We start from the raw sequence: 23,103 nt of genomic DNA, 5'->3' as shown, positions 1-23,103 counted from the left end.
AATAATGTATGAATTTATATTTTTTCCGTTGCACATTTTTCATCTCAGTGCTTTTATTTCAGGATCCTATCCGTTGGCGTCCACTATCTGATGTTGTTGATGGATACTCTTCAACTCTACCACACCTGAAAGGTCTCCAGAATGGGGACACTGCCACAAGTGCAATTAAACAGGTCTGCCCGTTTTTACTGTGAATCTCTACTCTTCTACAGATATTTCAAACAGCCTAAGCATGTTTAGGGATAGCACTGGATGCATACTGACTATTCATATAGGGTTACCAACTATGTTACAATGGTACGCAGGGGAGGCCCACATTCCCATACCGGTGTACCAACATACAGTTCGCAAAACCATACGACTGGGTAGGTTTGGATCGGTTCGGGGTCGGAACCAATCCAAACCACAAAAGAAACATTCTCTTAGTCTATTTACGTTTTTTTTTAGATTATATATTTATATGTAGGAACTATGAGAGGAACATTGTCTTAATGATGTGATATCAATTTTGTTTTTTGGAATTAAAAATATATAATTATCACTGTACCACCGTATCAAGATTGGCAAAAATGTTGTACCCCTACTTATTTCCTTGTACCCGTACGAGCACCTGTACCCATACCCGTACCTATGTGACATAGGGTGCCAAGGTGCTGCACATTTTGCTTTAGATATGCAGTGCTTGTAACTGCTTTGGTCCAGAGCATTATGGTGGCATGTGAGGGCAACGGGGCTTTTCACAAGCAAATTCTCCTCCCTTCAAATCTGTTCTTCCTACCCCTTAATCCTTTGTAGCATAGTATTTCAAAATGCAAACCTAGGTAATGCACATTAGCATGAGTCATGCAATTGTTTGGTACTTGACTTATGGCAAGGTTGTTAAAACATTATGGTGACATGTGAGCCTGGGGGCTCTTCACAGTTCAAGGGCGAACTCTTCTTCACCTTCACCTCATCTTTCGTTGTCTTCAGCCTAATCCTTGATCCTTTGTATAGTAATACTTGACTAATTGATCTAATACAGGCACCAAATAGTCCTGGATTAGCAGAGACTTAGCCTGTCATCTGGGCCTGTAGGAAGTTTTTTCTTGGTATATAACCATTTCATTTAGATGGAGTAGGAAAATTGGGATCTCCTGTGGTAAAAAAAAAAAAAGTTCAAAATATTAAAATATTAGATTAAAAGAACAAATATCAATGGCCTTATTTTTAGCGTTTAACATTTAAAAGCTCAGGTTCTACTTATGGTGAGAAAAAAGATTTATGATTATTGTTGTTAGCCAATGTTCTATGGTCTAAGGTTATCTTCCTCTTATTCAGAAATTGCTTGAAAAAGTACCACAAAGATTATAGATTCTATATATTTATACTGGCAAAATAAGTATTATGGTTCTTCTTGAGTGATGTTCTGACATCATAAGTTTGTCATCTTTCTCTTCTTGGCACATGTACAGTTTGAAGAGGCAGTATATAGTAGTATATTTGAACTTTGAAGGTTTCAAGATTCCATCCCTGGAATTGATTGTCTTTGTTTTTGTTCAGGTTGCTTCAGGGCGTTTTGGAGTCACTCCTACATTTCTTGTAAATGCTGATCAGCTCGAAATTAAAATTGCCCAAGGTGCAAAGCCTGGAGAAGGAGGGCAGCTTCCAGGCAAAAAGGTTAGCGCCTATATTGCACGACTGCGGAACTCAAAGCCGGGGGTTCCTCTTATATCCCCACCTCCACATCATGACATCTATTCCATTGAAGACTTGGCACAGTTAATTTTTGATCTTCATCAGGTAAAGTTGACCCGTTTTCTGCTTGTAGTCGAACAGTGATGTTTTTAAACTTAAACCCTGGAGGATTTCCTTGTAACTCATTCATGTCTTGCATGGTTGTAACTTGAAAATTTTACAGGTCAATCCCAAGGCCAAGGTCTCTGTTAAGCTTGTCGCAGAAGCTGGTATTGGTACGGTTGCTTCTGGGGTTGCAAAGGGTAATGCTGATATAATTCAGGTAATCTATACCATTGCAAATGATAACAAAATGATCTATATAACGTTTAAGAACATATTGGAAAAGATTTCATTTTTGAAATGGAAGAACTGTGTTAGAAATTTTTAATATTTTCTTGATATTAGGTATATGAAGTACATTTCTGTCTGAAAGTAGATATTTGTGTGATGATTCCAGTCACAGACTTTTAAAAAGATTATCTTTACATGGGTAGGTGACAGTTAATTTTTCCTGAGACTAAACCTTTAATAGATTATAAGTGGAAGTGAAGGCAATCACCTTGAATCATCCATGCACATTACCTTTGTCAGTTTCTTGTTTATTCGCTCCCTCCACCCCCACCCCTTTTTAGTTGCATGTGGGTCATTGATGTGCAGCTGTCTTTGGACTAAGATGGTCACCATTGTTAACAATTTTTATTATAAGAATCTTCTTAGATTAATATTTGTACCATATATGGACTTCCAGATTTCTGGTCATGATGGTGGAACTGGAGCAAGTCCTATCAGTTCAATTAAGCATGCTGGTGGTCCATGGGAACTTGGACTCACAGAAACTCATCAGGTCGCTCTCTCCTGGAGCTTATTCGATCTTGGTCATGCTGTGCCTTTTGTTCTGCCACTTGCATATGCTACAGGTGTTGATTATAGGTTTAATTCTGCAGACGTTAATTGAAAATGGTCTGAGGGAGAGGGTCATTTTGAGAGTTGATGGTGGTCTCAAAAGCGGTATGGATGTTATGATGGCTGCTGCAATGGGTGCTGATGAATATGGGTTTGGTTCTGTAGCTATGATTGCTACTGGATGCGTTATGGCACGAATATGCCACACGAATAACTGCCCAGTTGGTGTGGCAAGTCAGGTTGGTAATGACTTTTTTCCTTTTTGTTTCTTAACTTTTTGGTAACTCTCTGATCATCATTAATTGCATGTGTACACAAATTTCTGCAGAGAGAGGAGTTACGGGCTCGTTTTCCTGGTGTCCCAGGGGATCTTGTTAATTTCTTCCTGTTTGTTGCTGAAGAGGTGAATTAGTTGTTTTTGGGTTTATATTATGAATTTCAGCTTGTTCATCGTCAGATTTGCTATCTATCATGATGTTAAGCTGCATGCTTTTACTCCATCCATTCTGGCTGATTATTCAATCTTGTCAAGGCATTTGAGAAGAATAAACTTTTGCATTGTTAGGTGCGCGGCATGTTGGCACAACTTGGATACGAGAAGTTGGATGATATTATTGGTCGAACTGATTTGCTAAGACCAAGAAGCATCTCTTTGGTGAAAACACAACAACTTGACCTTAGTTACATACTCTCTGTATGCACACTAAACCTCTGAACATCTGCAAAATCAGGCTTTTTTTCTTTTCTCAATCATGCAGTTATGTTTTCTGAATCATTCTGCATCCATTCATACTGACCCCATGTCACATATTCGTTCACAGAGTGTTGGTCTACCCAAGTGGACTAGTACTCAAATAAGAAGCCAGGATGTTCATACCAATGGGCCTGTTCTGGACGATATTTTGCTGTCAGATCCACAGGTAAGAAGCAGATTTGGTATTATCCTACTCTTGTCCACTATGCTTCTCTGCTTGGGAAGTTACCTCTTAATGAGTTTCTAGATATAAAAATGGTCTTTGATTCTTTCATCGTGGAATTTGCAGCTTCAGTGGCATTATCTGATTTTTCGATTTTACTATAGTAATATGGTCCTGGTGTCATTAGTCTTCATAGTAACTTTTGTCTTTGAAGAGCATTACAACCTTATTTTATGAAACTATAGTGCTGTCACTTTTTAAGCTATCATACATCTGTTTTTTGGTAGTTCCACTACATTTTATTAGTTAACATAGAGAATGATCCTAATTTTCCTATGATTTGATCTGGACTCTTCATTTGGTCGTGTTTATTTTTTCAGTTTCCTTTGTTGTATGTTGTTTTCCACTTATATTGCTGTGCTAAGGGAACTGCCTTAATTTAGAAAATTTTTCAAAATCACATCTGAATATTTAACAATAATTGAAAGCACAAATAAATCCTAAGTACTGTAAAAAGTACATGCAAGTTTTTTTATGAAAAGGTCCATGAGGTTATTTCTGTCAAGTTAGCTGGTGAAAGATTATCATTGTATCCTCTGTGAATGACAAACAATATAAAAAATGCAAATATTTGTAACTCCATATATTTTTAAGCTTCATCGACAGTGGCAACTACATTGAGGCAGTGGAGGGGCACATGCCACCCTGCCTCAAAAAATTTGGAACTGAATTGGTGTTCATGTTGGTGGTTCCGACTTCCCATCTTAGCCTTTGTCTGTGATATGTCCCTTCTGCATGTTGCCCTTTCTTTTTCATTATTTTGTTTTCTTATACATTTTACCTTTAAATTTCCGTCTCTGTCAATGTCCATCAGTGCATTCTATGAGCGTCCTCACCTATACATAAACTAATCAAAGTATTACGAATTTACGACTTGTGATCTGTTTCGTATGTGGCCCTGGAAGCAAGTTAGTCTTTTTCCTGCTTTTAACAATTCTTCTGGTCTCATGTTGCTGGGCCTCCTATTGTCTTCTGAGGGTCACACTGGTGCCTGAGTATGACTAATGACCTAGCACACGAAAGAAGTGGAAAACATCATCGCATGTGAAAAAATAACATAAATTTAAAAAATCACATATGAAAGAATCAATTGAAGTGACTCAGATTTTCTAAATAACTCAAATGTCAGGAAAAATAAAATTAGGGTCTGGGCAGAAAGTAGGTGGTCGTGCCTTGGAAGCCTATTGAGTACCTTTTATGCAACATCTGACATGCGACTAGTCTCTATATTTTACTTTTGATGGCATTTCGTATCTATCAAGCTGACAGTACTGATAGTGATTGACTTCTAGAGTATGCTTAAGGGTGTGCGTAACAAGTCTCAAAATGCTGATACTGTATGGATTTAACTGGAAGGGTCTTACTGTGAGAGTTTCAAATTTTATTTTCTGATTTTGAATAATATTGTAGGTTGTTTAGTTGTATCTTAGCTATAGAGAATGAGTTAACAAGTTCAAAATTGTTGATAATGTATGGATTTGACTGGAGGGGTCTTACTGTGCTTGTTTCTTAGCTATAGAGAATTGGGGTTCCACAAATGGTTAAAATGCTAAAGTACAGTTCTCCACATAGATTACTGATTCTGCTGCCTTAATATTGCTAAATGTGTAATCTAGGTACATCTCTTGCAGGGTGTTTTTGAAATTCTTAATGTTTAACTGGTCAATGCATGGAATGAGAAAGATGAACACATTGTGTCTGCGCAGAACTTGTGGGACGTGTTTAGTGGGATTGTGTTCTGCACATGGCTTGTCATTCTGCAGGAACTTACCGTTCAAGACCAGCTCAGTTGTCTAGGTTGCAGCCTGTATTGATGTACTTTAAAAAAATCTGTTTAGTGTATCTTACCTGTCCTCTTGTCCGGGATCTGCTCGATGTATTAAACCCCAAATCCTAAGAATTGATAGAGTATAACATATCGGGGATCCAGTTCACAATCTGACTGCAGTTTCTGAACATGAGAATCCTGATTCCGTTGTTATTTAAGTTAGCCCTTGGACATCTTTCTTCTAGAACATAAGTCATTTTTAAAGATTCTGCTTATGTCAATTTATTACTATTTTATGTGATCCAGCATGTTGCTTCTTAACTAGTTCAAATGGAACTGGTTGCACCATCCTAAGGATAGATGCCGGTCCTGCATATCTCCTGTATGTAATAATCGATTAACTGTGTACACAGAGATACAGAAAAGAAAAAAAGAAAGCAGTACATATCATGAACCATAGGGGGAGAGAAATGAGTTTCACATGGAATGGCTCCACCAGCCAAAAAATTGGATGCTGGTTCGACACACTTCTCTATGTAATCGTTTACCATGAAGTCAGGAGATACAGAAGAAGAGCAGTATAGGGTCATGAACTTTAGCACACCATTTTGTTATTTCCATATATAATAATGTACCAGAAAATTCTTATATTGCCTTCTTGATGCATGAGAAGATCTTTCTTGCAAGAGGAAAACTAATATTGTTCTTGTGTTCATAGAAGTATTTTGTTAATAATATAAGTTATTCTTTCTGGTTTGCTCTGTACATTGTCTTATCAACAGATAGCAGAAGCAATTGAGCAAGAGAAAGTTGTGCACAAAACCATCAAAATATACAATGTTGATCGTGCTGTGTGCGGTCGTGTAGCTGGAGTAATAGCGAAAAAGTATGGGGACACAGGGTTTGCTGGACAGCTGAATATAACGTAAGTGCTTTTTTATGAAAACTATATAAAAAAATTTCAAAGTTTTGAGTAACTTCAAATATGCAGTTTGATAGGTCTGTGGGTCTTGGTTCAGGTTCACAGGAAGTGCTGGTCAATCTTTTGGTTGTTTTTTGATACCTGGGATGAACATTAGGCTTGTTGGTGAAGCCAATGATTATGTTGGAAAGGTAAGAAATTGTAGCATGTACGCTCCTGTTTATGTGGGAGAGTTCCGTCACTTATATTGTTTCCCATGATAGGGAATGGCTGGTGGTGAGCTTGTGGTGACTCCAGTTCAAGAAACCGGATTTACTCCTGAAGATGCCACAATAGTGGGTAACACTTGCCTCTATGGTGCAACTGGTGGTCAAATCTTTGTAAGAGGAAAGGCTGGGGAACGTTTTGCTGTGAGGAACTCTCTAGTTGAAGCTGTCGTTGAGGGTACTGGAGATCATTGTTGTGAATACATGACTGGTGGTTGTGTTGTTGTACTTGGAAAGTATGCCTCTTTCCGTCTTTTTAATTTTGAGAGTATCTGGATATTATGCTGAACACTGATTGCTTTGTTTTGGATGTTCCGCTGAACACTATTTTTCTTTCTTGATAGAGTTGGTCGAAATGTAGCTGCTGGCATGACTGGTGGATTGACTTACATCCTTGATGAAGACGACACTCTTATTCCTAAGGTTGGTGGCTCTTCCTCTAGCAGTTTCTGCAGATAAATGAGCATATTTTCTGAAAGACTCGTATTATACTCCATTTATAGGTGTATTGGCATTTGGGTACTTGAAAAAGGATTTGGAATTAGCTTGATAATTATCTTCACTTTCAAAGTAGAAGAATAATGAATTTGTTGGGTCTTTGCAGCTGACGTTGTTCTTTGTTTCAAAAAAGACTTAACTATTTGTAGTCTCATCGCTGCAACCTGCTTTCCATTGCTTTAGGATGATCAACGGCAAATTTTTAATGACACAAACTTTAATAATGTGAAATGCAAAACTATGAGATTTAGGCATGGAAGCTAATAATCTACAGACATCGATTGTTCTTGAATTTCTTGCTATTTTCTTAGTGTACTTGGATTTTTTTTTCTAGGCATTGCCTTTCTATTCATTCCTTGAAATTATTAGGCATGGCTTGGCCCTTAAATCAATTGAATGCATGTCCCTTTTGTGCACACACAGATACTCACAGCTTGCTTTAGATTCTTCATCAACTGGTGTCCTTGTTCTGTGATGATACATGAATGACGGCATGGATGTTTTTTTGAATCTCTGAGAGGGTGTCTGATTAAAAGAGCATTATGTTTTTCATACTTATGTTCCTAAAACACGTTCCAAACCTCCATATTCTTATTTCAAGAAACATGGGTTATGTCTGGCATTTGATTATTGGATCTGCAAGCGACAACCATATCACACCATGTTTCTCAGAAAGGAAGGTAGTGTTCTTGAAACATGTGTTCCAAGAATACAATATTTCACTTATCAAATGCTTTGTAAGTGACCGATAAGGAAACCTCTGTCTCTCTCTCTCTTATATGGCCAGCTTCGCGTTGTTGGTATTGTATTCATATTGGGACTGTTCTCCAACCAAATCTATGCATGGCCATTGATTGTGGATTACCTTTGAAAATGGAGAAGAGTCCGTTGGAATTTAACTTCAGTTCCCATTTTTATTTAAATTGATTGGAATCTTTATGCTTTCATGCCCCTATCTCACCGGTAGGCTTCCTTCTGTCAACAATGATGCAGGTAAACAAAGAAATTGTGAAAATACAGAGAGTCGTTGCACCAGCTGGTCAGATGCAACTGAGGAGCCTTATAGAAGCACACGTTGTCAGTATTACCCTCTATCATCTACTTTTTTGCTTTGTTGCCCCTGAAAACAGATAAAAACATGATCATCTGATGCTAAAGTTTTATTTATCTTTTTTATTTTCTTTTCATTTTTTTATAGGAAAAAACTGGTAGCAGCAAGGGAACTTCTATTCTTAAAGAATGGGATCGTTATCTGCCCTTGTTCTGGCAATTGGTGCCGCCAAGTGAAGAAGACACTCCAGAAGCCTGTGCGGATTTTGAGAGCACAACTGCAGGGCAGGTTACCGTTCAATCAGCGTAGAGCAACTTTGGTTGGTGGGGATAATATGAATTGCTGCATGTCATGGGCAGGAATCGTGCTGGCACTGTCGAAGCATGTATCCATCGCTGTCGAAACAGCATTCACCATGAAAAGGCTGGGTTCCAAACTTATCCAGTTTAACCCTAGTTGCTTCTTGTGATATCCTGCTCCTTCGTCTTTATCATGACGAGTTTCCTTCATACAATAATGTGTGCCCAAATGGGGCATCACCATTGCCTGCACGGCACCCGGTGTACATCGGAAACATTGTATTGATTAACCCAAACCATGGGTTTCCATGTCCACTCAGGAATATGTTCCGTATATGTTAATGTAAGCTAAGATATTGTGTTGAAATCTACGTGATTGTACTTAGTTGCGTCGATGTAGTTCTGCAAACCTTATACTGGAGCTCTGCTTTATCATTCTTTCGATGATTCACATCAATGTCTCCTGGCTGTTATTTGATCCTTGATTGTTCCAAGCAACAGAGGTGACCAACAAGTGATGCCAGAAAGTAAATTAACTCGACTGCAGGATGCTAGGAAATGTACGGGGACAGCTCACACGTCTAGATCAATATAGAGGTAATATCACTGCTTCATCTCCAGCGGGTTGAGTTCCGGAGTGTATTCGTATCGTACACACGGAGGGGATACATTTTTTGATTTTCAGCTTGTGAAAAACTATGACCTTGATACATTGATGCAAAGAAAAATCCGAGAGCTTTTTGTGCACTCCCCACTTAATGGTTTGGTGAGCGAGACAGCCCCTTGAAAAAGGGCCAAAGCCTCCCTCCTTTATTCTTAGGTTACAGAGTTGCTTCGGATCTGTGATACGCCACTTGGCTAGTGACGCACTCTTCACTCTCTGCAGTTCAGGAGAATGGCATTTATGAGTACAGATGTGCTTTTTATATGAGTACAGATGTGCCCTTTTGGGCTCCACACTTTTAACAGTTGATCTCCTGTCATATGACAATGAAAGCGACCTAAAAAAAATTGTGAAATTTCTAGTTTCATGGCTATGTTACTCGCTCATGCGTGTACTCAAAACGAGTTATGGATCTTCCATAATGAGCACCAAGTGGGGACGCCAATGGCCATCATCCAATATCCATTTTGTTTATAAATGGTGCTCCAAGTAGGGACGTCAATGGCCATCCTCCTATCCATTTTAAATTATAAATGGTACCCATTAGAATCTGAATCCTATTAGCATTTGATTTTGAGTTTCATATGTGATATTTTCCTACTGAATTTGGGCGCCGAGCGTGATATTTTCCTACTGAATTTGGGCGCCGAGCGGAATCTGATTTGATGTGAAAATGGAACTTCGATTTTGTGCTTTGTACATTGAAAACCGAGTCTAACCAGACAATGTTTGGGTGGCGCATTCCAGCAACAGTCTCAGCGAATCTGAATCCAATCCTTTTTCCCAAGGGGGCCTACCTAACTCATCAAAAGTGGATCACGTTCGACGGATTGTGCCCATGCGCGTCTTTGGTCACTCCCTTTGGATGTCCGGCAGAGGGGATACGATCCCCTGCCAGCCTATGTGATGCTTTCTTAGCTAAAAAATTTCTAGGCCATTACTCATTTTGCACGTAACTGTTCATAGCTTTTCAATGGGAAAAATTTGAGACGATTGCAAGTTTTCAGTTTATTGACACGCTGATGGCAGCTGCCTAAAGAAATCTTACATGGTCATTAAGAAACATGTAAAAAATTGCAGCCCATAGTCCATCTTGCAGATGATTGCTGCTGGCCGTTTGCTTCATGCATAGTGGACATTGGAGAAAAAGTGGCAGATGAAATACTTGATCAAACCAAAGCTACTGTAAAACAGGATTCATAGCTCAAAACACCTATTCATTTTGCTATACTGCACATTAATTAAGTTATCAACGTTATAAAATACACAGAGACTGTACAATATTACATATTGATGGAGCTCCCAGATGATTGATTGGAAGTGGATATAGCTGATTGGAAGCCCTACTCACAGAGTCAGTACCATCAACTAGCGTGTTGGATGTTCCTGTTGCTGCTATTCATTCTGTTCAACTTCTTTTCCACCATGGATTGCCTTGCTTGTAATTTCACAAGCTGTGTCCTATATGGTATAAGCACAGTCTTGAGACCTGAAAATAGCAAAATACAAGACAGGACTTGATCAATTGGGAATAATGGAAATCAAAGTACAGGTAAGAACCAATCAAGAAAATGAAAAAAAAGGTTCACAATTCACTGGTAGGCATAAAGTAGGATGAAACATAAGAGATTAATAACCCCCAATATTTTCAGCTAAGGAGAACGTCTAAGGTATCACCGAATCAGGTGGGGGTTGGATAACCCAATTTTTTCAGCTAAGAAACTGTTAAGGTATCACTATATGAGGTCTGGGTTGGGTATCCTGCTGAATTGATGAATCTGGCTTGGTTACTGTAACAACTGGATCTGGTGAAAGAAACAAGTCCAAGTTCTATATGAGCCACGGTCTTAGTTACACCAGATTAGATAGTATTAAATTTGGTAATCTCAACATTGGAAATGGAAACATGTAAATATCTGCAGATCAATATCACAGAATCCTTTATGAACCAGTATTTTTAAAATAGGCAAGAGGGAAAGGTAGTAAAACTTTTTTGAAGATTCATCAACTTCTGAAAAAACACTGACAAGGATGTGGTGCTTCTGTAAATATAGCCAACATTTGCCACAATAGCTGCAGAATTCATTCAACTTAGAAACCTAAAATATTAATGAATAGGCTGAAGGAAATGTTAAATGGTAGAAGCAGATTGTTCATTACTAGGCATATAGTGAAATTAAAGCTAGAGGGGAAAACACCCTTCTTCAAGTGGCATGAAAATATACCTGCAATGTAAAGTGATCTGTATATCTGAGCCCAGTGATTATGTTCCTTGGGATTAATTCTTGGTTTCTCCAGACACTCAAGAAAGGCTAAGTCAGCTTTAAGAAGTTTTGCCTGGTCATGCGTATCATATCCAATGTCATGGCAGTAACAGCAAAGATCTAACCAGTCAACTGGGCGCCTATCCCAAAGTAAAGTTCCACAATCTTTACCACTTGACCAATTTGGTCCACAATAATGTCCGTATCGAGGAAACAGCTGAGACAGAAATGCCCTTAAGCCCTTGTGCCAAGGAACCCTGGCAACATAAGGCCTGAAAAGGGGAACAGAACAGCCAGAATCTCCTGACCTATAGATCTTCTTGGAACCAGCTTTGAAGCTTGAATCATGAGCATATGATTCAATTCTAGTTTTACCTTCCCAAGAAATGATTGACAAGAGAGACTTTCTCAAGGGAATCAGATCTTGCAATGGATATTTAGACTGCTGCACTATGTTGCCTTTCTCCCAGTCTGTGGATGGAGATGCCTCAAGCCTCGCAGGTTCAGATGCTACCACCGTGTTGGATTGGGAACCAACTAGAGGCAAACTTTTGAGAAATCCAAAGTCCATTGTCGGAAGACAGAGGAAGTGACCCGCTTCCAAGTTCCAAAACATTGCGCTGTCTGCCATATGAAAAGTCAAGAGTATCAATTGATGAGTGTCCACGGCAAGATCTAATGCAGATACAAGGAGGCAGTATATCAAATGCATTCCAAGATATAAAAAACAAGACACAGTGGATGTGTAATGCCAGTCTAACCAACCATGCATATGAAGAGACCTAGTGGAGTGGAGGATAAAGTTCCACTGCAGTGGGGGATAAAGTTCCAAAAAAGTTAAATTGTACGGCATGGGGTGAACAAAACTGGGATGACAAGTTAATTTGTCTATAGAAAGAAACAGTCTTTCATTTCACAACCTGTCTTTTCAAGATGCAAATAGGTCTCTAACTGAAAAATCAGAAGCATAAATGGTGTGTTACTCGTTACACACACTTAACATAATAATGCTAGAAAACTTGCCAAACAAACGGCAATCTAAAATAAGAACAAAGATAAAAGTCCCAACACTATTAGAACCAGGGACTAAAGATTCTAAGTTACAATATTGTATGGAAGGACTTCCACAGGCACAACTGACATTCAGTCAGCAACTTGGTGTACAATACATGGCCGCAATATTGTTTTTTTTTCTCAAGTTACAATACCGTGCATGAGCTTCAGAAGACAAGAATAACAGTTAGGCTTTTATTTATGTACTTAGAATAAAAATTGGACTTGGATAGCTACAAATCATTTCAAGGCCTAAGCTGCTATGCCTCAACCAACATTCAATGCAGTGAACAATTTTAAGTGATGAGGAAACAAGAAAGACTACCAAGAAAACTTAAAAGGTAGTATACAAGGGTAATGGCTAAATTTCAACAGCTTAGTTATTACTGCATCTCTTTCTTACCCCCTTGACTTTTTATTTAATTCAAGTAAGATAGCAAATCTAAGCAGGATTTTCTCCAAAAAAGAACAGGAAAACAAGTGAATGTTGAAAAGAGAGAGGTAACAGTTAATAGTTCATGACATACATACATACATACATACATGTTGAAATAGGAAAGTTAGCTTGGGATCTTATGAATTATTAGACCAATACATACCTTTTGATCATCAGAAAAATCAATATACAATTACATACATGTCGAAATAAGAAAGTTAGCTTGGGATCTTATGAATTATTAGACCAATACATGCCTTTTGATCATCAGAAAAATCAACATGCAAGGTAACCAGCTATTACATCATTTCTGAACCACCTTCAATTAGTAATGATAACTCAACCGAATTTATCAATATTTTTAGCCTTCATTGCTGATCCTTACCCTAAGATAAAACATCTAGTTTCAAATAATTTCAATGAATAAGCTTGTCGAAGTCTTTCCGCCACCAAAGCCAAATGACTAAGACAAATTAGCACTGTTAGCTTCAAGCCCATGCAATTATCCCAAGAAGAAGCATATTCCCCTATGCTCCTCTTATCTGGATAATGGAAGTGGGTCATCTATATAGGTCACTAAAATAGCACATGACATATCAAAGTTGCCCAATAATACCATAATAATACCATATAAATTTTCTGTTAAGTGAATACTTAAAGACAATCAGTTCTTATGATAAGCACATAGAGCAAGACTAAAAGGGCAGTGTCACATGACTCCAGCAATATCTTCACTATCACATAGACTTATTGCAAGGGGCAGAGGATAGTGGTAAGAACAAAGAGTGAACGTGCATAAGATAAATTATAAATATATTATACCAGCTGTTTGGGATAATAGAAGAACAAGCTCTGGAATCTGGATTAGATAAACTAGGAAGATCTGCTGGAAAGCCCATAACTTTTGAGAAGTCAAGTGTTATCTAAATGGTATGGACAATGAACAGATATAATAGCACCATGCAGTCGATGATGTTTATAGGATAGATTGTATATCTAAGAAGAGTGAGAGACTGGCAAGTATTTGGAGTAATACAATAAATTAAATCCAAATACAAATAAATGGAGAATTAGGTCAGCCCTGGGTTCTGGACCCATACAAGTGGAACAAGGATAAATATCGTACTTCTTGGTGACTGCAGAAGTTTATAACATATGAAACTCTCACACTGAGGAACCAAGATATTACGACAAACAATCACAAAAGCAACTTCTCTAAGATTCGGGTAACATAGTTCATAGAATCATAGTCACACCAGTCCCAATGATAATGAATTACTTGGAGGCAGGCAAAAAGCAGCTATATAATAAAGCTTCTGGTTGGTAGTAGGACCCCCATCTTCTACGAACAATTTAAATTTACTCTAGCCAGCAAGCTAAGATAACCTTAAAATTTTTCAAAGCCTCTTTCACTTCTTCTTATCATAATCTGTTCAGATACAATGATTTACACATACAATTAGTTCAAATAAATTACCAGAAACTAATCAACAATCTTCTTTTTGTCCTTTTTGCATCTAATAAACACCAGTCTACTAATTTCAGCAAACATTAGTGTCTAAGGAAGGATCGTGAACCATGAAGAGGGTACAAGTGTCACGAAACAAGAAAAATATATCAAATTAAGGGGCAAATCAACTCCCTCGAGTAGGAGAATGGATTGAGAACAAACTAATGGCCTGGAAATAAAAAAAGAATTGGATTCCCTGAAGAACTAAAAGCGGTACACATGCAGGGATCAATCGCTGAAGACGCAACTATGCCGAACATTATTTTAATTACGAAACTTTCAGAGTCTTGACATGATATTTGCTTCATCAAGTTGTACTTAGAAAAGAGAATTTCATGCCCAAAGGGAAAATCAAGCAATGTTGACGAAATTCGGCACAGAGAGCACACGAGTCGCACAAAGAAAAAACCAGCAAATGAACAATTCACATAAGAAATAAGAAAAATTAACGAAAATTTTTGGAAGCTGGCAAAGATGTGAACCAGGGGAGATGGGAGGAATGGAGAACCATGGATGCAGGACAAGCAAGACATGGGGAGAAAGAACGCAACCTCCTTGTTCACATCTTCCCGCAGTGAATGAGAAAAATGGTGCCCACCGGAACCTTAAAACGTCAGTCCGTCCAAGATTCCGGTGTTTACCATCATTTTCTTGTCGCCTGAACCGACGATGCTCTGTTCCTCCAGTATGCTCTCCGGATAATACGAGTGACTCTCCCGTCCTCTCCTTTTCCCTTCTCCGTCAAGTACCGTAACGGACCAGGTCGATGGTTAATTTGAGAATCGGTTTCGACCATCTTTGCAACTCTCCGGACCTTTCCCATGGTATTGATAATCTGGGCAGGCTCCGAAATCTAGCGGGACGCTGTTTCGGCCTGGTTCACATAGGCCGTTTTAAATTATATTAAAATAAAAAATATCATTATTTTATTTAAAGATGAATCAGTCCATACACATGGAGACCAACCTAACCTCTCAGCTTTCTTTTTTTGTTTTTTTTGGTGCAACTGGTTAAACGAAAGAAATTGAAACATGTTTCAATTAGAGCATAGACAGGAGTTTTAATTTTGTGGTGCTGTTTTAATTTTGTGGTGCTGTTAAGTTTCGGTATACTGCAAATAGTGACAAGCGGTATACTGCAAATAGTGACAAGCGTGACATCAAGTTGAACAATATATGGTAGGCCTACCCAAATTCCAAAACAAGTCAGAACTTAAAAGGTATAAGAGTTGATCTTAAATGTTTAAGTCAAAAGCAATTTTCATTAAGTAAACATTAAAGAAAAATTAAACCTTAATCTATTACCAACCAGTAATCATTTTTTTAACACATCTTTTTTAAAAAAACTGAAGCACATGAAGACGCCAAATTTATAAAAAAAAATTTGCATCCATGTTTATAGATATCACATCACACCCTTGCTGAGCTGCCCATGAATAAAAACATCTACTTGCCGTAGAAATAAGAGATGCAAGTAAAAATAAATGGTGCTTCCATGTTTAACAACTACAGTTTACACCCATTATACCTTACAGAAATAACCTTGGGGGCGTTTGATGTATTCAAAATCATGGAATTTTATAATCAGAATATTCATTTTTCAAGAGATTGAAATTATTAAACAAACGGGGTATTTTGTTTATGGAATTAGGAACTAAAACATAAAATTTTGATTTCAAGAATTTTCATTCTTGAATCAAGTTGGTGACTTTTCATGCACTAAAAAAAGTTATGTCTTCAGCATTGAAACCAGAAATTTGTGGCTAAGAGGCACTAACCTATGAAGTCTCAGATATTAAGGACTGAGGAGCTAATATGTAAATAAAATAAATTATGTGAGCCTGTGTGGGCGGCTACCCACCTAAGCGCACACCTACCTCTGCGAGTTTTCATTTGGGGTTGCCCCATTGAACATCCTCCTTAAATTTACAATTAACAAAGTTACAAAACAGAGGGAAGATGGATTTTTCATCCCATGCTGGTAGAAAAAGTCGCACCTGTGGAGGTTAAATTATTTCCCCTTCTCATATTGGTACAAGTAGGTTAGCATAGGATTTAATTGACGAGTTTTATTTGAATAACTCAAACACATCATGCATATTAGATTATTCTCTTTTGTTTTTCTCTTCATTAAATGTCGAAGAAAAATCTTCAATCTTTTGATAGAAAGGCAGTCAAGGTGCACTGGTGTTTGCAATAATCAGGATTCAATTTCCAGTTTTATTATGCTTGTGACTATGGGCTCCTCAAAAAGTTTCTTTCCATGTAATCAAACGCTTTTTAATAGTGGTACCCCATTCTAGGTGAGTAGGGTCTGCTTTCAGTGCTTCGAGATGTTGCCTTACTACACTTCAACTTGATGGAGGTGCTGCCCTTACTATGCTTTAACTTGTGTATCAATGGTCTCCTGTTTGTAGTACAGAGAGTTGACGCCTCGAAAATTCAAACAGAAGCTTGTCCCCTCCCAGCCCCTGTTGTGTCAATTTTGGTAAGGAAAAGAAGGGCATAAATCAACAACGCATCAGGGCTTGGTTGTCAGTGTCCCGCTCATAGATTGCCTCCTTTATGGGGTGCAGACGGTTCAGAACCTCAGATTCAAGAAAATGTTACGACATAAAAAATCAAGTTGAAGGGAATCTGACTTAGAACAGCCAAAAATGACATGAACCTACATGCAGCTTTACCTACTTCTACATGGAGCTTCTATCATTGAAAAAGGAAACAAGGAGAAAGATCAACCTGCTTGATTAAAAAAAAAGAAAGTTTTAAGTAGTAATTAGAAAAAATAGTTTCATTGTTTTGGCTCTTATTTCACGTGATCAAACAAACAGACTTTATGATCATTAATTTAATTGAAAAGCTATAAAGCAATCTGTACAAGCCAATGACCTCAAAGTTTAGTGCAGGGCATCTTAACATTCCAAGCAGACACTATGAACATAAAAGTAGACTAGTGGTGTATCTTCCCTACATCGAGAAAAGTGCATGAAAACATCTGTTTCTTTGTCGCACTTGTACCTTTTTGTTTCAGATTTTAGTTAGTATTTTGAATGTGGGATCCAACCTAGCTTACAATATAATGCCTGCAAGTTGCTGCAATTCTGAACCACAAGGCCAAGGCAACTGAATGATCAAGCTCTCGTGTCTGTTCCTTTTTGGGAACTCAGAGTAGAGAGTGACCAAGTTCCTGATTTCTATGCATGGAGTTCGCAAACATGAGAGGAGAGCAGATGCATCGTTAGTGGAAATGCTGTGCACTAGATCAATTATTAGCGACAATGACAAGTTGCTACTTTAAATTAATTGCATCCGGGCTTCACAAAACAAGATGAAGATCCACCAACAATAATTTTGGAAATTTTACTTAAAAGAAAAACCAACAACTTTTAAAGACCCACAACTTGCACTGGTTTGAATATGTCAACTGAACTACATGTAAAAGAAGCAGATGAATGGAATAGAAAAATTCAAGCTTGAGCATGTTTTCTTATGGGGCTACAAGTTGGGCGTGTTCTGTGAATTTTTCAGTAAGTTTTGCCTGGTTTTAATCTTTTGGCAAAAGTTCCACTAGCTCGGTCGAGTATTTGAGTGTAGAGTTTGCTCCCTTTCTTTCTTTAGAATACTTAGAGGTCATTTAATAAGAACATTGTGTTATTGAAATACCTGTTCTGCAAACACTTTTCAAGAACACCATGTTTTTATTTCAAAAAACAGGATACGGCTGCGTCTAATATTTGATTGGCAGATCTATGAGCAACTTAAAACAAGAGTATGATGTCCTTAGATCACGTGTTCTGAGAACATGTCTTTGTAAAACCTCACTGTTCTATAAAATTTTCTGTCAGTTCTCTCAAGGGTTAGTTGGACTCCATCACCTCCAAGGCACATGGTTATGTTTGACAGAAAATGTGCCAACTTAGGTGTTTAGAACTTGAATCGGCACTTTTTAGCAGAGGGCTTCCACAAGTTATTCAAATTTGGTGAAAGCAACCCTTGAATTTAATCCTAAATATGGATTTGGACCACGAACTAGGCCTGCACACAGTATTATCCTATCCAGCTGGACCTGGAACCCACTTGATCCTCTGTACCCAGATAAAGCAGGACATGGTGAATGCCATTCACTCGCTCTTAACGCGCTTTTGGACTCTTTCCAGCCGTATCTGCCATCATGTTCTGCCTTCTTTCTTTTTCTTCTTGTTGGCAGCTTTCTATTCCTCGTGAGGGAGAGAGAGATTTGTAACAGGATCCCAAGACAGCACATGGCCACGCACTCACACTCAACGTGAAATCACTTATGCGAGTTTGTTCCGTTTACTGCAAAGAAAGTGGAAGACTCTTTTTGGAGGGAGATTGGCGGCAAGGGGACAACCACGATTACCAGAGAGAATGCTTGATGTACTCTAATGTTAGCAAAAAAGTGTTCACGGGGCCTTGTTTTCTCTGTCTCTCTGTCTAGATCCAGATCTTTCGTCAAAGGAAACCCGTGATACCTTACATCATCGGGATCATGGAGGGTGCTCCCATCCCTTTCATTGACCATAGCAGGAGCAAGAGTGATGTGCATCATTTTGCAGATCCTACCTTCATTGTAGAAGTATCACATGGTTTCTTCTTATGGATCACATATTCCATATACTAAGTGGCTTGGTTGGCCCTTTTGTATGTGCCAAGACTAATATCTTTCTTTATTGTAAAAACCATGTGACGCTCCAGAGTGGCACTGAACATACAGGACATACTTGCATGGAATGGTTCTTGGTTTTGGTTTCATGAAGTTGGCTCACATACTTGGACTGTCCTCTGCAATTTCAATAGTGCTACTAACAAATGAGCAAATTGAAGGTATTGCTTCTGTGAAGTATCGGGAACCGACTGTTCTCTCCATTGGATTCCTTCAAGGTGAGATTGAGCAAGGATCTGCTGCTACTGGACACAAAGGGGTTAAGAAGTTCTTGGACAATTCAGAATTGGACATCCGCATGCATGAGAGCCAAGTGGGTCCTACAGTTTTTCACTGATTCTTTATGCGGCAGTGCCATGCAGTGATCAGAAGTATTCTTGAGTTGCTGAAGTCCAGCAGTAAAACAGTACAGTTAAAATTCCTTTCCATTTTTCTACTGTATCTTTTAATGGCAAATTTTGCAGTTTTCCTATGTGGGTGTGTCCTCTACTCGAAACAGGAAGAGCGTCCAAGACTTTGACAGCGATATGATGGCCGAGAAGTCCGGCAGAAAAGTAAAATCCTGTGGCATTAACATTCATCGAGCCAGACCTTTCACCTTTCACTTTTTACAAGGCCTTACGAAAAGATCGCATCAAATTCACAGAAATTAATGCAATCGGGAATAGAAGGCCTAAAAGGCCCCGTCACCTTTCCTACAGTTTTCATAGGTCACTAACTCTCTAAAGAAGACAGAAGCGATCAAATGAATATATCAGAGGACATTTCCCATCGAAAAGAGTTACCAAACCATAAAAATCAACCAAAAAGAAGAAATCTCGAGATGCTTTTACAATGGTAAAACTTAATGCACGAACTGGAAGCTTTCATAAAGTTGATTCTTCATTATTTCGATGGAGAAGGGTTCTGGGCTAGTAGACGCTGGTCACTGTTTTGATCCCGTGCGCGACAAACTGCATAAATGCTTGTTGGAGTAGTGTAAGCTCTAGAGGTTGGGAGAAGCTTTCACTTCAGACCTTACACTATAAGGTGCAAGTACACAGATCAGCCAGCAAAAAAAATCACGACAGACATGCAGAAAAGGGATGCGGTGAATCAACAGTAATTTTGGAATTCAACTTGTATGAATGAATTATTAGTTCATGGCTTAGTACCTCGACAAACTGGGAAATCGAGTATGCCAATTTTCTGTCAGTACATAGTTTCAAACTCTGAATTTCCCAACTTGCCGCACGGATTGGAGAACGGCTCCACACTGCCCATATGAAAGAACTGTCGTTCAAGCGTGATACAGATTAGCCAAACGACGATCTGATTCATCCTTTATCTGATTGGGGACATATTTGGTGTATTTTCCAGAGCTCCTAGGACAAGGATGAGTGATTCTGATTGAAGTTTTGGGTCTGGAAGGTACTTGTTCCCTGCCCCCCATTTTCAAAGTTGGATAGATAACAAGCTCGTCATCTGAAACCCAACGTAAAACAACGACAATAATATATTGACAAACTGAAAAAAGAATTATTGGTCTTGTCCTTTTGTCTGCAAAACATGAGAAAATTGATCCAGAAGTAAAAAATTGTGCAAAAAAAAAAGTTTTGATATTAGAAATTTTGCCTTCAAACTGAGAAGTGCCTGCCCTTTATATGAGAAAAAAACTGGCGATATTTTGTGACCATGATTAAACCCACTAGGTATGTGATGCATGTGACCTAACCCTTCTGATTTTCTGAAAGCAAAAGAGCCCCACACCTACCACATGTCGTTCTCTTAATACCTAGAGGATCATGCACCAATTTATGCTTGCCTGCTAACATCCGATTAAAGCAATCAACATCCCAACTACTGGGGCAAAAGATCTAGGTCCCCAAAGAATGAAGAGGAGATCTAGAGCCAAAAGGTAATGGAAAAAGGAAACTAGATCTTATCCTGCTACTTTTTCATTTTTCTTGTTAAGGCGACGAGGAACGGGAACCTTGATTGAAATACTTTAACCGATTTGCTCATTGATAAGTATGCCCTGGGCGAGCATTGACCACCAGGCCTCTCGAAGACAGTAATTGGTAAAAACTAAAACTGTAGGTCAGTAGGGCTGGGAATTTTCCTAGGGTCCATGTCTCAACGTATCCATTAACATCTCTCTTCTCACCACCTGCAATTGTCTATCATATCGTTAAATAAGTCAACCTTCTTCTTCGTGAATAAAGAGTTACTGTTCTCACTTCTTAAGTTTCACCTAGAGCAGCGAGCAATGAGCACCTCCCTGACAATAATCTAACCAAATCCCGAATCCCAATTCCAGGAAGAGGAAACACAATTTCCTGCTGTAATTTGGCATATCCTCACATTTTCTTAATGTAAACAATTGACTAAGTTCCAAGCAGAGCATGCAAAGAAAAAAATACATTTTCCCTGTTGTATTTTGGCTCATTCTATCAATTTTCAATGCCCAAAAAGCACAAAAAGGAAAAAAACTTTTGGGCACAAAGTATCCAGTTTCTAGTCTGCCACCAAATGACACAATTGATTAGGAAGGAAGCCACTGACAAAAGAAAGTAAAATAATTCACTAAAAACAAAGCAAATGGAATCCAGTAAGGATGCCAATGTACTACCCTCCTCGAAAGAAAGGCTATATAGACCCTCCCCCGCTCTTGTTCATCTCTTACACCAAGCTCTCGCAATGGGAAACCCCTTCACTTCCTTTAGCTTCTTCTTCTTCTTCTTCTTCACAGCCATATGGCTGACCAGTGCCTCCCCATCTCCCTCCGTGACCCTAACTCTCATACCCGCGAACAGCAACCTCTCACCTTTCAAGTCATCCCCATCACCTCCTTCTCTAGACCAAATCAATGCCCATGACAAGGCTCGCTTGATCTACCTCGACAACCTCATAGCCAAAACAGACGTGCCCGTTGGCTCAGGTCGCCAGTTCCAGCAGGCAGGCAACTACTTGGTCAAAGCCAATGTGGGCACACCCGGTCAGACCTTGTTCATGGTCATGGACACAAGCAATGATGCTGCATGGGTGCCATGCAGTGGCTGCACCGGCTGCTCATCCCCTACCCTCTTCACTCTTGAACAATCTACGACCTTCAAGCCGCTGCAATGCGGCGCGGCCCAATGCCGACAAGTATCCAACTCATATTGCACCTTGTCGGACTGCCATTTCAATATGACGTATGGCGACTCATCCTTTGAGGCGTTGTTATCTGTTGATTCGCTTACTTTGGCCAGCAGCACCATACCCAGCTATGCTTTTGGCTGCCTTAAGTCCGTGACTGGGACCTCAATCCCACCACAGGGCCTGCTGGGACTAGGCCGAGGACCATTGTCACTCCTATCTCAAGCAGGCACTCTCTACCAGAAGACCTTCTCTTACTGCCTGCCCAATGCCAAGTCTATGAACTTCTCCGGTTCGTTGCGTCTCGGACCAGTCGGCCAGCCGACACGGATACTTTACACCCCATTGCTAACGAACCCCAGACGGCCATCACTGTACTATGTCAACATGACAGGGATAAAGGTAGGGAGAAGGACAGTGAACATTCCGCCCAATGTGTTGGCGTTTGACCCTACCACCGGTGCTGGAACCATATTCGACTCGGGCACCATGGTGACTCGCCTAGTGGCCCCGGCATACGTCGCAGTCCGAGACGAGTTCCGGCGACGGATCAACCAGCCGGTGACCTCGCTAGGTGGGTTCGATACGTGCTACAGTACGCCAATTGTGCCGCCGACGATTACATTCCAGTTCGACGGGATGAACATGACCTTGCCGGAGGAGAATGTTCTCATACACAGTACCTATGGCACCACATCCTGCTTGGCCATGGCTGCTGCACCAGTCAATGTCAACTCTGTGGTGAACGTGATTGCCACCATGCAGCAGCAGAATCACAGGGTCCTCTATGACATTCCAAACTCTCGTCTAGGTGTGTCACGTGAGCTCTGTACCTAGTAAACCGATCGTGTCACATGAGCTCCTATGGATCGCCACTGTCTTAGACAGCAGTCCATGTTTCTGCTTTTTGTCTTCTTGCTAAGGAATGCCAAAATATTCGACTGTTGGTTCTCTGCTGCTGTATCTCTTT

At 39.4% G+C, this 23,103-nt stretch overlaps 3 protein-coding genes across 6 annotated transcripts in view; 2 read left to right on the top strand and 1 right to left on the bottom strand.

Moving 5' to 3' along the window:
* Positions 1-8,854, top strand: part of LOC116246228 (ferredoxin-dependent glutamate synthase, chloroplastic) — a 29,422-nt gene extending 20,568 nt beyond the window's left edge. For 2 of the 3 annotated variants that reach the window (XM_031617987.2, XM_031617988.2), the window contains 14 exons: positions 63-173; positions 1,543-1,782; positions 1,901-1,999; positions 2,468-2,563; positions 2,664-2,861; positions 2,951-3,025; positions 3,188-3,316; positions 3,444-3,542; positions 6,150-6,292; positions 6,387-6,480; positions 6,553-6,791; positions 6,900-6,978; positions 8,047-8,130; positions 8,252-8,854. In XM_031617987.2, the coding sequence (XP_031473847.1) occupies positions 63-173; positions 1,543-1,782; positions 1,901-1,999; positions 2,468-2,563; positions 2,664-2,861; positions 2,951-3,025; positions 3,188-3,316; positions 3,444-3,542; positions 6,150-6,292; positions 6,387-6,480; positions 6,553-6,791; positions 6,900-6,978; positions 8,047-8,130; positions 8,252-8,413 (1,848 nt within the window). In that variant the 3' untranslated portion in view covers positions 8,414-8,854. Of the gene's footprint in view, positions 1-62; positions 174-1,542; positions 1,783-1,900; positions 2,000-2,467; positions 2,564-2,663; positions 2,862-2,950; positions 3,026-3,187; positions 3,317-3,443; positions 3,543-6,149; positions 6,293-6,366; positions 6,481-6,552; positions 6,792-6,899; positions 6,979-8,046; positions 8,131-8,251 lie in introns of those variants that run through there. The other variant, XR_004170664.2, reaches the window with a different exon arrangement.
* A 1,413-nt stretch (positions 8,855-10,267) lies between these two features.
* On the bottom strand, positions 10,268-15,138 carry LOC116246268 (uncharacterized). Of its 2 annotated transcripts, none has more exons than XM_031618051.2 (3): positions 14,813-15,138; positions 11,293-11,955; positions 10,268-10,556 (listed from the first exon to the last, which is right to left on the bottom strand). In XM_031618051.2, exons 2-3 carry the CDS (start codon positions 11,945-11,947, stop codon positions 10,432-10,434), a joined length of 780 nt encoding a protein of 259 aa, XP_031473911.1. In that variant the 5' UTR covers positions 11,948-11,955; positions 14,813-15,138; the 3' UTR covers positions 10,268-10,431. The 2 variants fall into 2 exon arrangements, with proteins under 2 accessions (XP_031473911.1, XP_049931670.1); XM_050075713.1 differs by having other exon boundaries at positions 14,882-15,136.
* A 6,529-nt stretch (positions 15,139-21,667) lies between these two features.
* LOC116250532 (aspartyl protease AED3-like) lies at positions 21,668-23,086 on the top strand. The gene has a single exon (XM_031624224.2). The coding sequence runs from the start codon at positions 21,693-21,695 to the stop codon at positions 22,968-22,970; it is 1,278 nt and encodes a 425-aa protein (XP_031480084.1). The 5' UTR covers positions 21,668-21,692; the 3' UTR covers positions 22,971-23,086.
* Positions 23,087-23,103: the final 17 nt, after the last annotated feature.

This window comes from Nymphaea colorata, chromosome 1 (genome assembly GCF_008831285.2).
Source record: "Nymphaea colorata isolate Beijing-Zhang1983 chromosome 1, ASM883128v2, whole genome shotgun sequence".
NCBI lineage: Eukaryota > Viridiplantae > Streptophyta > Magnoliopsida > Nymphaeales > Nymphaeaceae > Nymphaea > Nymphaea colorata.
This window is presented reverse-complemented; position numbering and strand designations above follow the sequence as displayed.